General features: G+C 39.5%; 3 protein-coding genes across 3 annotated transcripts; 2 read left to right on the top strand and 1 right to left on the bottom strand.

The window, feature by feature from the left end:
* Window positions 1-37: 37 nt before the first annotated feature.
* On the top strand, window positions 38-4,312 carry zgc:172121 (uncharacterized protein LOC337599 homolog). The gene is made up of 8 exons (XM_067597769.1): window positions 38-677; window positions 1,443-1,510; window positions 1,608-1,792; window positions 1,912-2,015; window positions 2,188-2,349; window positions 2,455-2,660; window positions 3,790-3,869; window positions 3,947-4,312. Exons 1-8 carry the CDS (start codon window positions 573-575, stop codon window positions 4,033-4,035), a joined length of 999 nt encoding a protein of 332 aa, XP_067453870.1. The 5' UTR covers window positions 38-572; the 3' UTR covers window positions 4,036-4,312.
* Window positions 4,131-9,022, bottom strand: LOC137188230 (basic immunoglobulin-like variable motif-containing protein). Its single transcript, XM_067597766.1, has 10 exons — window positions 8,866-9,022; window positions 7,852-8,347; window positions 7,535-7,664; window positions 7,310-7,405; window positions 7,105-7,209; window positions 6,920-7,014; window positions 6,703-6,835; window positions 6,534-6,617; window positions 6,366-6,462; window positions 4,131-6,269 (listed from the first exon to the last, which is right to left on the bottom strand). Exons 2-10 carry the CDS (start codon window positions 8,291-8,293, stop codon window positions 5,967-5,969), a joined length of 1,485 nt encoding a protein of 494 aa, XP_067453867.1. The 5' UTR covers window positions 8,294-8,347; window positions 8,866-9,022; the 3' UTR covers window positions 4,131-5,966.
* A 213-nt stretch (window positions 9,023-9,235) lies between these two features.
* si:ch211-201h21.5 (uncharacterized protein LOC555526 homolog) lies at window positions 9,236-13,638 on the top strand. Its single transcript, XM_067597770.1, has 6 exons — window positions 9,236-9,322; window positions 10,642-10,830; window positions 11,867-12,049; window positions 12,130-12,241; window positions 12,313-12,449; window positions 12,531-13,638. The coding sequence occupies exons 2-6, from the start codon at window positions 10,648-10,650 to the stop codon at window positions 12,909-12,911; spliced, it is 996 nt and encodes a 331-aa protein (XP_067453871.1). The 5' UTR covers window positions 9,236-9,322; window positions 10,642-10,647; the 3' UTR covers window positions 12,912-13,638.
* The last annotated feature ends 626 nt before the right edge of the window (window positions 13,639-14,264 follow it).

Below are 14,264 nucleotides of genomic sequence, written 5' to 3'. Positions count from 1 at the left end.
ACAATGTACGTGGAAATTGTTGTTTTTGCTATAGAAAGAAAATGAACTGTAACCACTTCAGCCTTTACCAGTGAAGCAAAATGTAACTAGAAATATACAACATGAAGTACAACAGGCAACCTATACACGTCAGACGCACCACGCAATTAGTTTAACTTACATAAGTGAATATGAATATGGTTTGTGAGTAGGGAAAATGACATATATAACATGATGCTGTTGGCTTTGTTCAAGTGGTAATTTTACATCAGGACAGAAAATCACAAGAACAGACTGATTCATGAGTTGGGCTTCGTTTATGCATAACTCAACACATCTACTGACTACCTCATTGCACCGTTATTGTGTCATGCGCCATCTAGTGGTGTTGCAGAGGTCTGAATCATCCCAATTTTTACAGTTTCGAGCGGCAGTGAACACAACGTTTGAACCTTCTCTTTTACCCGGAACAACAACAAACAACAGTCTGAAAAGTAACATGCAGTATTGCAATAGCGTGTTTAATGTAAACACCCGTATCTCCAAGACTGTAGGGGTTTAATGCAGATAGTAGTGGCTTCAGTTGTTTCTCAATGTGTTCCTCTGCTCGTCTACGACATTACATGAATGATAATGGACCTTTGATATTGGATGGTGGACTCGCAACTGAACTGGAGGCGCAAGGAACCAAATTACAGGTAAAAAAAAATTAATGAAGTTTATATCGCATAGCTTCGACATTACGTCCAACTGTTTTTAAGCCAATGATAATTACGTGTATTCTTTCCGTTAAGACAGGAATAATTACAACTTTTGTGAGTCAAATGTAGCACTTACTCAACCTGGACTTCAGCTGATGTTCCTATTACAATCTAGTATATGATTTAAGTCTTTACTCGTATTTCATTTTATTCTATTTTAATTTTTGTTGGGAAGTGCTTCTATGAAAAACACTGAAGCTGCTGCTTTAGACTTATTGACCATTTGATTGTTCTCATCTTATCTTGGGTTACAAGATATCACATTGGTAATTAAACAGTTGCACACAATAAAAACGGAGTCATTTTAATCTCGAAGGTTTTGACACTCTGCAGGGCTAAGAGCTGTGTTTCCATGGTAACATTGACAACTGTTAACAACTGACAAAAAAGGAAACCTAAATTTGTGGTTTGATAATAACATTGTGGAGTGAGCAATAATAAGGGAAGAAGGAGATTCATGCTTTTGCAGTTGAAAGTTGATGTAATTGTTAAAAGATTGAAGCCTGCCTCAATAAATCCACTAGGTGGAGCCATTGGTCCTGTGTTCACAATCCATCTAACTAGCTGCCTTTTATTCTTGTCAGGGCCTCCTTATGTAATAACTATATACCAGTTTAATTTTATGTTAATATTTTTGGACATAAGTGCACAAAAACATAAAATAAATACTGATGTCTGAGTTTGTGTGTCTCACATACAAAGGGAGATCCTTTGTGGAGCGCCAGGCTTTTGCACACTAATCCCCAGTTCATAAGAGATGCTCATTACAGGTATGTTCATGCAATATATTGAATGTGAAAGCAAATAAATGATTAACAACTGTATTTATTTTTTTCAGCATAGTTCATAGATGTGATCTATCAACAGGTTTCTCCTTAGTGGTGCTGATGTTATCACAACAGCCACATACCAGGCAAGCATTACAGGATTCATCAATTACCTGGACGTGAGCTCAGAATGCGCCAGAGAGCTGCTGATGTCTGGAGTTCATTTGGCCAAAGAGACAGTAGAGAGATTTGTCTCTGACAGTCGTACTGTCAGAGACACCACAGGTAGAGTAACAATCCAATGTGCATACAGAACTGTATGGGATTTTTTTTAAAGCTGAGTAGTCACTGTGTCTCTGTAAACTATGATGCAGTTCTATTGTGTTGTTTGTTAATCTCTTAAGGGCAAAGATATCCCCTGGTGGCAGGCTCTGTTGGACCATATGGGGCCTTTCTGCACAATGGCTCAGAGTACACTGGGGCTTATCCAGAGGAGATGAGTATTGAGGTGAGTGGCTCTCAGCATGCTAAAACTGGTTACATAAAAAGTTATTTTGTATGCCGTGTGATGATAACAACATGGTTTTTCTCCTGCTACTCATCAGACTGTTGACCTAGGTCTTGACTTATTTGTTAGAGTCAATTGATAATCAATGTCTTTTCTTTTTGTCTGCTCCAAGGAGCTTAAAATTTGGCATCGGCCACAGGTCGACTGCTTAGCAGCAGCCGGAGCTGATCTCATTGCTTTTGAGACAGTCCCAAATATCAAAGAGGCGGAGGCTCTGGTGGAGCTGCTCAGAGAATTCCCAAACTCTAAAGCCTGGCTCTCCTTCTCTTGCAAGGTAACCACTGCTAATGACCAGAAAAAATAGTGTCAAAAAATAGCAATAAGTGTCAATCCATTAGCGTATGAAAATAACTCACTTTTTGTACAAAAACACTATCAGGATGGGAAGTGTATATCAGACGGCAGCTTGTTCACAGATGCAGTCCAGATTGCTAATAGATCCAAGCAGCTGGTGGCTGTAGGAGTCAACTGCTGTCCTCCAGCGCTGGTGGAGCCGCTGCTGGACTCTGCCAGGTCACTTCTGAGCCCAGACATGTGCTGGGTGGTCTACCCCAACAGTGGAGAGGAGTGGGACACTGAGCGGGGGTGAGTCTATAGTCAGGGAGTTTTAATAAGAAGGTCACAGCTTCAAGAGTCACTGTTTTCATCAGCAGATGTGACATGTCAAACACAGGAACAACATACTTTCACCATGCAAACAACGGCCAAAAAACCTGATTCAACTTACCTGCTGTTGTTCAGAGGTGTTGCTGTTAAGAGAAGTAAAATTTTTAATTACTGTATTTTAATGCACAAAGACAGATTGTGAGAAAATGTGGCTTTTACAGACACTTTGGTTCCTGAATTTAAGTATTTTGTTCCTCTTGGAGATGAAGAGAGTATAAATCTTTCTAAAAGGTTTCTGCCACAATAGATCTACACTTACACAACTCTCCACAGATGTCACATGAAATACTGTCGCATATTATACCATGCGTATTAAACCATCAAAAGAAACCTGTGATGCATGGTATGTTTTCTTACAACAGAGCTATTCTGCTGTCAGACGTCTTTTAATTACTTTTTAACTTACTCAAGTACTCACTGTGCAGCTGTATTATTCGGGAAAAGTGTATTAGAAATAAATATCAGATCAGACTCATTATCAAAAGATACTTAAAGGATCAGGAGCAAAACATGATTCCGACATTCCTGCTTTTTGACATTCAGTAATTCATCCATGGATGTACAAACAACTTTTAAAATATGTAAACTTGAATGTAGTCTTTTCTGATCAGCATATACGTATCTGACTCTCAGTGATGGAAAGTACATTTGATCAAATCCTCCACTTAAGTGCAATTTGAGGCACTTTTTGTGTTTTTCTATTTCATATTACTTTTTACTACTAGTCACTACAGTTATTCAACAACTTAAGTTCCAAGTTATTTTGTGGATTAAGGTTTTAAAACCAAAACAAATGAGCTGCAGCCCATTAAAAAGCTGCTTCCAAATGAATGCATTAATAATAATGATAAAATGAAATAAAATCTCTAACACTACTTTTACCTTTCATACTTTAAGTACATTTACTGATAATAGTGTTGTTTTGCTTTTGAATGCAGGACTTAAACTCGTCATGGAATATTTTTACATTGTGGTATTACTACTGAAAAAGGATCTGAGTGCTTTTTCCAACTCTGCTGACTCTTTCATGTTCTCCTTTCTTACAAAGGTGGCAAACATCAGAGATAACATCAGTATCAATACCTGAACTGAGTCATACATGGATGAAGCAAGGCGCTGCTTTGATAGGTAAACTGTTCTTCTACTCTGTTCATATTTTCTGTATCTTCTGTATTTTCTCTGATGAGTCTCTCTTTGTCCATTAGGGGGTTGCTGCCGTGTTGGTCCCGCTCAAATAGCAGAGTTAAAACATCAGTTAAAAGGAAGCTGCACATCCCCAGCCTCTGCAGTGTGACTGAACTGAAGATGAGAATTAAAGCTGTCTGGATAAAAGCAAAACTAGAAAAGAAATGATCATTGCTGTAAAGAAAATAATGTCTGTTCCAGGAGTTTATAAAAATCTTAATTTATTGGAAAATAAATAAATAACTAACTAACTACATCAAATCCACGTGAGTACACAATGACGTTGTGTCAAAGACGAACGGCACCACGGGGGTGCAAAACAAAAGTGTAAGAACAAATTATGGCTCTACATAAACATGAAAATAAAACATGCAGTCTTCACTGTCTGTGGTTCACATTTTGAATGATTTTCATCAGTTTGAGGGATTCCACTATCACTTCTGTACAGCTCCTGTCTTTTAAAAACTGGGATCGTCTACGAGACAGTCTTAGGTTTCACAAAGCACAACAAAATGTCAGCTGCTTTCACAACACTTTCACTGGACACCATTTCCACTGAACTAACCACTGTATGTCAGGCGCAAAACAAGCCCACTCACCTGTACAATGAATTATGGAAGTGTGTGAACTTCAAACAGAATTTACAGCAAATGTGTCGATATCATGTGTTTGCTAGTCATCACTAGTTGAGTGTAATGTACACTCCTACAGTATCACTGCGGTGTGTTTGAGAAGATGAGATATAACCAGAATTAAATCCAAAGAAATGTGCAAGTGATTAACACTAGAATGAAAGAAAAAATAATCCTGTAGTGTGACTGTAACATGTAAGAACACCTACTCTCCTTCTTTTCATTTAAATACAGGGATGGACAAAATAACAGAAACACCTTACAGTGCATTAAAGTTAATACCGCCTGGCCTAATAAAGCTCATGTTTCAGTTCAGTTTTTTACAACTGTAAGAGGTCAGAAGGAGCTTTAACTTATTGTTCATTTTTGAGGCCATAGTTCAATGTGCTGTTGAGGAAATACCCTGTCAAGACACTGTTCCTCTTTTTCAGTGTATTATTTTTTTGCCTTACTGTTTGTCGTCATGACTTTTGAGACTTTTCCCCTTTCTTTTACATGACCTTTACACTCAGACATCAACAATCTGTGTGCCAGTTAAGTTTTCCGCCTTAATATGCTGCATCAAAAGCCCTTTTATAAAAGCAGTGATAGACCACTATTAAAGCTAACGCACACAGCTTAATGATAACTTAATGTGGTTCACTTGTGTAGCAGCTGATGTAATTGTTATTAAGTAGTTGGTGTGTCATTTGCAGGCACTGCGAAATGACAAAAGTGGCTAAAGAAAATGTTTCAAAAATCACCGTTATTTCGATTAAAAAGACTACAAACTACAATACAGCCTCAAAAATGATAGGTGCATTGAATTAACATCTTGGTGACATTCTATATTTTTCTTTTTGTCTACAAATCTCATAAAAAAGACCAAAATCAACTATGAATTGATCCTTTTAACAAAGATTGTGTGTCGCCAAAACCTAACATGGCTTATTCCTCTGTGCCATAGAGCTCATATAATGCTCAAAAATGATTAAAAACACATCAGTGAGCTACAATGTCACACTGGGTGACATGTTCCTTCATTATCATGAACACTCGCACTAGGTTATTTTGAGTCAATATCACACACACTGTCCTGCTGCTGTAAATACTCACTAGAGCACCAAATGTGTATTTATCCACCACTGAAAATAGTCCCTAACAAATGCACTATTTACTTCTGTTTGAGTAATATTTGCTAAAAACTACAGAGCCCAGATGTTTTAGGAAATTAACTGAGCTTTCAATTGGACTTTTTAAGTATTGAGAGATGAACTAACACATTGTTGGTCTTTTCATGGGATTTGTTGACAATAAGACAAATACACAATAACACCAGACTTATCCTGTAAAATGTATCTTAAGACTACTGTTCTGTGTTGTAATTTCTGTTATTTAGTCCTCCCCCTGTATGTCCCAATGAACCTTGTCAGTCTGTGATGTCTTCTTCGAGATCACTGTCGGGGGAGCTCCTCTGTCTGTACTCTGCTGTATTGGACAGATGTTTCCAGCTGGTGTCTTTCTGACTTCCCATACTGTGTGAGCGTCCCAGGTGGGCCAGGCGCTTGGCTGACGTCCTCTCCCCTATTTCCTCTGCGGTGCTTCCGTGGGCCCGCTCCGTGCCGGAGTGGTGGAAGTCGTGGCGCAGGTTCTCCAAATTCAGAGCCCAGGGGCCGAGCTTCTGCCAGTTCACCCTCTGGAAGGCCATGATGCAGTGCAGGTTTCCACCCACCTGTGAGCCAGGGAATGTTCTTTTAGTTCAGCTCTGACTCAGAAATGTTTATAGAAAGAGACAAATTTTGAGAGAAAAGATTATGAGAAGGGGAACCTTTTTGGTTTTGCGCCGCTGAATCCCCCTCTCTGTGTGACGAATGTCCAGGTACTCTGGATTTTGTGTGTTGAGGTCAGTCACAATGTCCAGCCATCTGAAAAGAGTTTTTCATGTTAAACAGCTCAACAACAGCGCCTGATAAAATGTAGCAGAAACTGAGCTTACTTTTTACAGTGAATAGCTGGGTGTTTCCTGCTGGGTTCACCGATTAAGATCCAGTATTCCATTTCATTTGTGGGTAGAGGGCCCCTTTCCACAAAAGTGAAAAATACTTCAGTCAGTTCATAATCTCTTTCAAGTGCCTGGAGACTTATCCTGCAGAGATGTGACCTACCTATATGCCTTTGCTGCTTTGAGTGGCGTCGCTTCAAAGCCCACTGGGCAGAAGTAGTGGTTCTGGCAGTGGTAAATGTAGGCCATTGACTCATCCTTCAGCCCCTGTGTCAGCTTCATTAAGGCTCCTTCAGCTAAATGAGACCAGAGTGGTTACCGCTTTGCTTTATGTCTTTATGAGGAGACATGCGGTTGAGTTTAATAGGTGGGAGACTCACCTGTTTCTCCTGCCGTCTTGTGTTTTCCGTGTGGTTTGTACAGAATGTAGGAGCAACCTCGCACTCTGAAATTGTCATTAATTTGTCTGAACCATCTGTAAGAAAAAATATTGAAACTTATTACTGAGCTGCATAAATATTCTGAAGTGATTATTTAAGAAAATGATAAGAGCAGTTCTGTGTACCGCATTAGTGTAGCGTTGCCAGTGAAAGGACCAAACTTGATTTCTTCGAAAGGCGGCTGAAACCCCAGAATATGCAGCGCCTCCTCCTGAGAGATGGGCGGCAGACTAGCAATGCAAATAAATACACATTTATTAAGAACAATTGCACCTTTAGTGAGCTGTATTTTTACATGACGTGTGATAGCAGACATTACGTCCTGCTCACCTCCCTGCACCCAGAGTGCTGTACAAGAAGTTCCAGCAGGACACCAAAGAAGAGATTCCACAAGAAGTCTTGTACTGTGGCCGACTGATACAGTACCTGAATCAGAATATACAAAATCCAGAGAATAAATTATTATATATTGAAAATGTTTTGGAACTAACTGTACTACTATGGCCTGATGTGAAGCTTCACTGTGTTTTTATTTAAATATAAATATAACTTTACCATCGTCTGAGGTCTAGCACTTTTCTCTGTTTGATCTCCTCCAGTGAGGCATGAGGTGAGACATCTTGCAGGTTTCGGCTTGGCCTGTCTGATGATTTCATCTTCTTGGTGCTGCATTTCTTCACATTGCCTGAAATACTATGTTAGTCAGTGAAGACCATACCAGGATTCAAATCTTTCACTAATTATAGAGCAGATAAATGATCAAATCTTTTCATGACATAAATAATAATAAAGACAAATGTCATACAAACTGATGTAAGTGGTCAGAATTGCATGAGTGAATCACAGACTGAAAGAATAACAATTTTTCTTACTCGTTCTTGTTTTTCTTGTGAGCACGGCATTGAAGTCTGTCGTATCAATCTCCCAGGCCAAAATAGGCTTAGTGTTGCCAGAGGACACTTCTTCCATGTCACAGTCGCCATCTGATCCCACATGGGCCCCTCCAGCTGCAGATTTGGGCTTCACAAGTGGAGGCCCATCATCCTGCTTGTTCGGGGGACGGTACACAGAAGCAGCCTGGTTGAGCAGAGCATAATCGGAGCAGACGGTGTAGAACTTCTCCCGGGAGTGTGTGACCGGGCAGGTCCATGGCAGGTGCAGCTCGGCACTGGAAGCCCGCCTTACCCTTGCAGCGTCCCGGGCAAGGGAGCTGAGCAGACCGTGGTTCTCCTCCCCATCGGTGGGCCTTTGCACACCTGATGGTCCTGCTGGCCCAGAGAGGTTCGGTCCTTGACCTTCTGATGTGTTAGGCATTGAACAGCCACGTACAGAGGCTGATTGTGATGTTGACGTGATGAGACGTCCCTTCTGGGGAGGAAAGGACATGCTTTTTTTAGACTAACACTATAGATATAAAAGGAAGATGCAGTGATAGAGACACAACACTGTAAACTCTGAGACAATCAGATAACATGAACAATCTTAATAACAAACTCAATAACTACAGTTCATAACCTTGAATGCAATCGTTTTAACTTACATACATAAGGCAACGTCATACACTACCTCTGACCTGATATGAGACACCTATTATTCAGAAGCAGCTCTTAGTCCTGCCTGTAGTTAGCTGTGGGGTTATTGAACATTAACTGACATTTTACATGTGGAGCTGCATCTGCACTAACATCTGTACTAACACAGCTGTACCTGTACTAAAAGTACTAACACAGCTGCATCTGTACTAGCAGATGTAGTAACCTCTGTACTAACTAACACAGGTGCATCTGTACTAACCTCTATACTAACTAACACAGCAGCGTCTGTACTGGATTGTAACTGGCAGACGTAAACACGCCCAGCGGTGACGTTATTCTTATTTATTTTACCTTGTGAAATATCTTGGGATCAAACGCAGGCGGCTGGGAGTTGGCAGAACGTCAAACTAGCGACATATTACCAAACCTAGGTGTACGTTAACTCTGAACATGTCAAAAATTAACTGTAGTGACTCCGAAACGTCGTCCTCCTGACCCGTATCCTCTTCCTGTGCAGGTTATAACGGACTGTACCATTACGAGGAGCAACCGGGGTGTCCAAACAGAAGAAAATTAATTAAAGCTGGATAATAACATTGAAACACTCACCTGAATAATACGGTTTTAGATAAAAATATAATGTAATTTATTCAAACCTTATTTTATTGCATTATTTGGAATTTACCCTAAATATACATGTAATTGCCTTACAGCGTACAACCCGTATTAGTAAACCGTGAATTGGTCCTGAAATTCAAACCAATCACAGGAGTGACTGCGGCAGCTGCCCTCTGAACACAAACTGAAGGTAAGTGGTCATTTTAACTGACCAGCTCACTCTAATGCTGTAAAAATCAAAACTACACACGTGACCGCTTTTTAATAACTTCTAAATAAACAAAAATACTAAAAGTTGTGCCCTAGACATTGCTACAGTGACGTGGTCGAGTGACATCACTTCTTAGGAGTGAATGCAAACTGTAACTTTTGAGAGCAAACTTAATAATGAAAAATAACGTTATGTCATAGAAGAGCAAATTATGCAACATACAATAGACCCTTTGAACAGCAGATATTTTGACTTGTCAAAGCAGGAAAAGCACAGGTGGAATTAATAACATTATTGATGGCTGCAGGCTCTGGCATTGTGCATGTTCACTCACTGACATTTACTGGGATAACTGACGGAGTGGAGCTATCGTTAGTATTATTGTTTACACCTGTGCATTCCTTGCTTTGACAAGTCAAAAAGCGCTCACCAGCAGCACTGACAAATTGTATAAAAAAATTTTAATAAACTGTGTTTAAATGGTCTTTAAATTTGATAGACACGTGCGCTGAAAAACACGCTGGAAAGAATTCAATAAATTCTCAATTAATTAAAAGTGAAGGAATGAAAAAATGCATTAATCAGGTTGTATGGAAGTTCATTGTAACATAGCGTGAAACATAAAAAACCATACAGTATCAGTCAAAAGTTTGGACACACCTTCCTGTTCCCTTGAATAGAAAGTATTCAAACTTTTGACTGGCACTGTATGTTTTACACTTTAAGAAAAAACTTTGCTAACTGTACAGACATGTACGAAGACATTTAAAAATACTCTGCTTGGATAATAGTTATGTTTGTCTGACATGGTTTTCCCACAAAAAACGTATAATTACCACTATAAAATCCTTAAAATTACATCCACTCCTTTCTCATTAGAGTCTATGAATATGAAAATATATTTCATTTCAAAAGTTGAACTGCTGGACACAAGATGTCTCCTACTTCACTGTAAAGTCTGTTCTCAGTGTTTGTGCACCGGAGGCTTCAAGGTTCCACATCACACTTGTGTAAGTTGAGTATTGGACCAGGATTGGCTTCCAAACTAGTTCTGATGTCACAAATCCTGCTCATAGGCTCCGTCCCTAAAAATCTGATTCTCAGTGAGCACAGAGAAACGTACACTTTCAGCAGATGAATATGAGAAGATCCTTCTAGTGTCAAACTCTGCACATACATGATTCTGCAAAGTGAAGCTCAACAATCCAATTGTAGGAACAAGAAGAAAAAAAAATTTGAGTGGAGGGAGACATGGATGTATTATTTTGAATGTGATTTTGGATATTTGAATTTGACAGGAGACCATGGCAAAGAAGCTGGTGATCATCGACACAGACTGCGGCATAGATGACGCTCAGGCTATAATGATGGCCCTGGCAGCGCCTAACATTGAGATCCTGGGTGTCACCTGTGTGTTTGGGAATGCAGCAGTTGAGAATGTGTGTCAGAATGTTTTGAGGGTGCTCTCCATCTGTGAGCGTGAGCAGGTAAGTTCACTGAAGCTGAGTTTAAATGACCATACAGACAATATTATACCTGAACAGATTCATTGCAAAAGCATATAGTGTCATACATGCTACTACACTGTTTTTGGGTTGGATTTAAATGATTTTTTTATGCTTTATTTTTTTACATTAGTAGTGTAGATTTTGTAGGATTGACTTTCCAACATTTTCTCCTCCCTACATGATAAAATAGGTTGTTTGTTATTGTTAAAAGAACCAACCAACTTTGACTGTTTTACTGTCCTACTTTACTTCCACCTTTGCTTCTGAGAGAGAACAAAATCATATTTGCATGAACACTTGTCAGGAAAATCTAAACATACTGTACAGTAGGTCATTTTCAGTATTTTAACAAATGACCAATGCAAATGAGGACAGTCTCTCTGGTGAGGACAGTCTCTCTTTGTTCAACAACCAGCAGGTAACAGGATAGTTTTCTGCTTTTCCCATTTGTCATCACGGTGGATGAACTGACTTCATTTTGGCGTCACGTTTGCTCAGCAGCCTGAGATTAGATTGTAACTTCATTATGAGAGTTTGGAGTGGGGTTGTGTTGTCTGTCTGTGGTCTTAAGCAGCAGGTCATGTTAATCACAGTGTGATTTCGATCCACTAAATCGCTTTCTGGTCCATGAAAACCAAAGATTTCAGCTAGTGAATTGAGAATTAAGTCAGTCTAAATGAACAGAGGAAAATTGTGCACAGGAAAACTAAAATGTGTAACCAACAAACTATTTCCTTATCCTACAAGCAACATGGACATTGTACTTATTAACTCTTAGAAAGTAAATGTATAACCTGAAAAGTAGAAAAGTTTTTATTGGTCACTATTGTGAGTGGTGGTAATTAAAACATTGAATTTAACATTTAAGATTAAAAATGACATTTTGTAGTAAGGAAACACGACCATACTTAAGCATTCTGCAAACAAACCGCACCTAATAATTATCTCATGCTTGGCTGCATGTCTGTCAACAAATCCTGCTGAAAACTGCACTAAGAAGAACTTACCTCTGCAGATCCCAGTGTTTCGAGGTTCTGGTGGTCCTCTGGTTGGAGCCAGTAACGCGGTCAGTGACCACTTTGGAACTGATGGACTTGGGGATGTGATTGAAGACAGAGATCCACGGTGGGAGGATAAAATCCAGAGAGAACATGCAGTCAATGCAATGATTAGACTGGTGTCTGAAAACCAGAAGCAGGTGAGAAACCTCCCTGTAGTCTGTCTGTTGTGTGTGTGTGTGTGTGGCTGCTTTCTGGTACTAAAACGTGCTTTATGCAGGTCTCCCTGGTGGCTCTCGGCCCGCTCACTAATCTGGCACTGGCTCTCAGGCTGGATCCGCGTTTCCCCCAAAAGCTCAAAGATCTGTACATTATGGGTGGCAACATGGAAGGTAATACCACAACAGGATTACAGTTTGTATTTGAAACATGTGGCCTGTATAATGTTCTCTTGTCTTTGCAGGGAAAGGAAATGTGACACTATGTGCAGAGTTTAACTTTGCAATGGATCCAGAGTCTGCCTATATCGTGCTGGAAGAATTCCTCTGCCCTACACACCTGGCATCGTGGGAATATTCATGCAGAAATGCACTGAAATGGGTAGGATGTGTACTTGTGGAGAACTACATAACCCTGCAATAACGACTGTTCCACTTAAAACTGTTAAATATTTCTATACAGGAGTTTTTTGAAGAGTTGATCAATCAGGACGCACCCGCTGCACGCTTTATGAAGACGATAACCTCTAAATGCTGGGCCTACTCCAAAGAGGCCATGGTGAATAAGAGGGACGTGTACTTTGGGCCCGGATTCGTCTCTTATGATGCTTACGCGATGGCGGCCTGCATCGATGGCAGCATTGTGACAGAGAGCATCGAGTGCCCCGTCCGCGTGGAGCTGCAGGGTTCGATCTGTCGCGGCATGATGGCACTAGATCGCACAAATCAGCTGAAAAAGAGCCACAGAGTATTTGTTATGACTAAATGTGATGTCGCCAAGTTCAGTCAGTTACTCATGGAGTCCCTCAGACAACCCTGTAAAAAGTCATCTTTAGTGCCTTGATGGACATGCTGAGTAAGGAGAAAAAAGATAATGGGCCACCCTGAATCAAATAGTTTTTGATTATATTGAATGAAATCATAATCCTGTACTTAAATTTGCTGACAAATAGAGGTGATGTACAAACGATACAAAGACCAGTTTACTCTGATGTACTGCAAGGCTTTGATATACTGTATTCCTGTTGTCTTTCCTGGGTTGCTCAGAGTGGCTGTAGACAACTTATTTGAATTGAGGCCGACTGATGCCAGTACCTGAGGCTGAAAAAAGTCTCATAATGAGTAAAATGTAGCGTATTTTCTGTTTTTTAACAAGAAAGATTAAAAACAACAAAATTTCACATGTGAAAGAAAAACTACCTCTGATTTAGGACAGCAGTTTATTCTGCAGAGGAGAATCACAGTATAGTATTAAAATATTCTCTTCGGTTGCAAATAATGTAGTCTTTAAGTGCGACCGTGTTCAAATTCTAAGAAAGATATTTAGTCTTGACTCTCAAATTATTTCAGAGAGCTGTACAGGTCTGTTCAGTCCGGTAGGAGTCACCAGCAGAGGCAGCAGCTACACGCTTTCCATGTTGGGAAATATGTGATGATAAGTTGATAGAACACAGAAAGTCTTTGTCAGTGCCAACACTACCTGTACATGATGGATTCAGCATGAATATGATCAAATGTTTGCACATTACTGTGATCCTTCCTAATGTTCACATTAAACACATCTTTATTAATTATAATGTGTCAAATTATTCTAAATATATAAACCTGTTAGTACACTTTTAACAGGAACCATTAAACATGTTCTTGAATCACAAACAGAAACACGTTGTTAGACCTCTACAGATGAGTATCACTTGAAGGCCTCTTATATCCTTTAACTAATTATAACCTCTTTAAACTCAGCTTTTATGAATAATACGGTAATATTCACTCTAGCATATATTGATACTGTCAACATAACTGTAGTGGACATAACTTATATAAGCTTGTCTCTTACATGCTACAATGTATTGAAGCATATGCAATCTTAGATACAATGAATGCTGGGTAGTCTTAATCATGACAAGATGAGCATTAAGCTGTAATGCAGCCATAACATGTAAACTTTGGAGGTCTCAAAGATTCAATACATGGAGTCACATTTAACTTTTCTAAAAGTTACTTTGTTTCTTCATACAAATCTTCTAAGTCATACATCAAATTCAATTCAAGTCATTTAAGAGAAGCTATAAACTACCATAAACACTTTGGTTAAATGTCTGTTAGATCCTGATGATGTGTCAGAAGACTCACATGATCAAGTTATCAGTGTAGAAGGAGCACATGCATCTTTTTTTTCCCCTTTTAACCTTTAATT

Source organism: Thunnus thynnus, chromosome 8, assembly GCF_963924715.1.
Source record: "Thunnus thynnus chromosome 8, fThuThy2.1, whole genome shotgun sequence".
Taxonomy (NCBI): Eukaryota; Metazoa; Chordata; class Actinopteri; order Scombriformes; family Scombridae; genus Thunnus; species Thunnus thynnus.
This window is presented reverse-complemented; position numbering and strand designations above follow the sequence as displayed.

What these genes read in the sequence shown, in the direction of transcription:
- zgc:172121 (XM_067597769.1), top strand. Translation starts at nt 573, where the DNA reads ATGTGTTCCTCTGCTCGTCTACGACATTACATGAATGATAATGGACCT. An exon ending in GGCTCTCCTTCTCTTGCAAG is followed by an intron (nt 2,350 to 2,454) that starts GTAACCACTGCT and finishes AAACACTATCAG; the next exon opens with GATGGGAAGTGTATATCAGA. An exon ending in GCAAGGCGCTGCTTTGATAG is followed by an intron (nt 3,870 to 3,946) that starts GTAAACTGTTCT and finishes TTTGTCCATTAG; the next exon opens with GGGGTTGCTGCCGTGTTGGT.
- LOC137188230 (XM_067597766.1), bottom strand. Translation starts at nt 8,293, where the DNA reads ATGCCTAACACATCAGAAGGTCAAGGACCGAACCTCTCTGGGCCAGCA. An exon ending in GTGCTAGACCTCAGACGATG is followed by an intron (nt 7,406 to 7,534) that starts GTAAAGTTATAT and finishes ATTCTGATTCAG; the next exon opens with GTACTGTATCAGTCGGCCAC. An exon ending in AGCGGCGCAAAACCAAAAAG is followed by an intron (nt 6,270 to 6,365) that starts GTTCCCCTTCTC and finishes CCTGGCTCACAG; the next exon opens with GTGGGTGGAAACCTGCACTG.
- si:ch211-201h21.5 (XM_067597770.1), top strand. Translation starts at nt 10,648, where the DNA reads ATGGCAAAGAAGCTGGTGATCATCGACACAGACTGCGGCATAGATGAC. An exon ending in TGTCTGAAAACCAGAAGCAG is followed by an intron (nt 12,050 to 12,129) that starts GTGAGAAACCTC and finishes TGCTTTATGCAG; the next exon opens with GTCTCCCTGGTGGCTCTCGG. An exon ending in GCAGAAATGCACTGAAATGG is followed by an intron (nt 12,450 to 12,530) that starts GTAGGATGTGTA and finishes ATTTCTATACAG; the next exon opens with GAGTTTTTTGAAGAGTTGAT.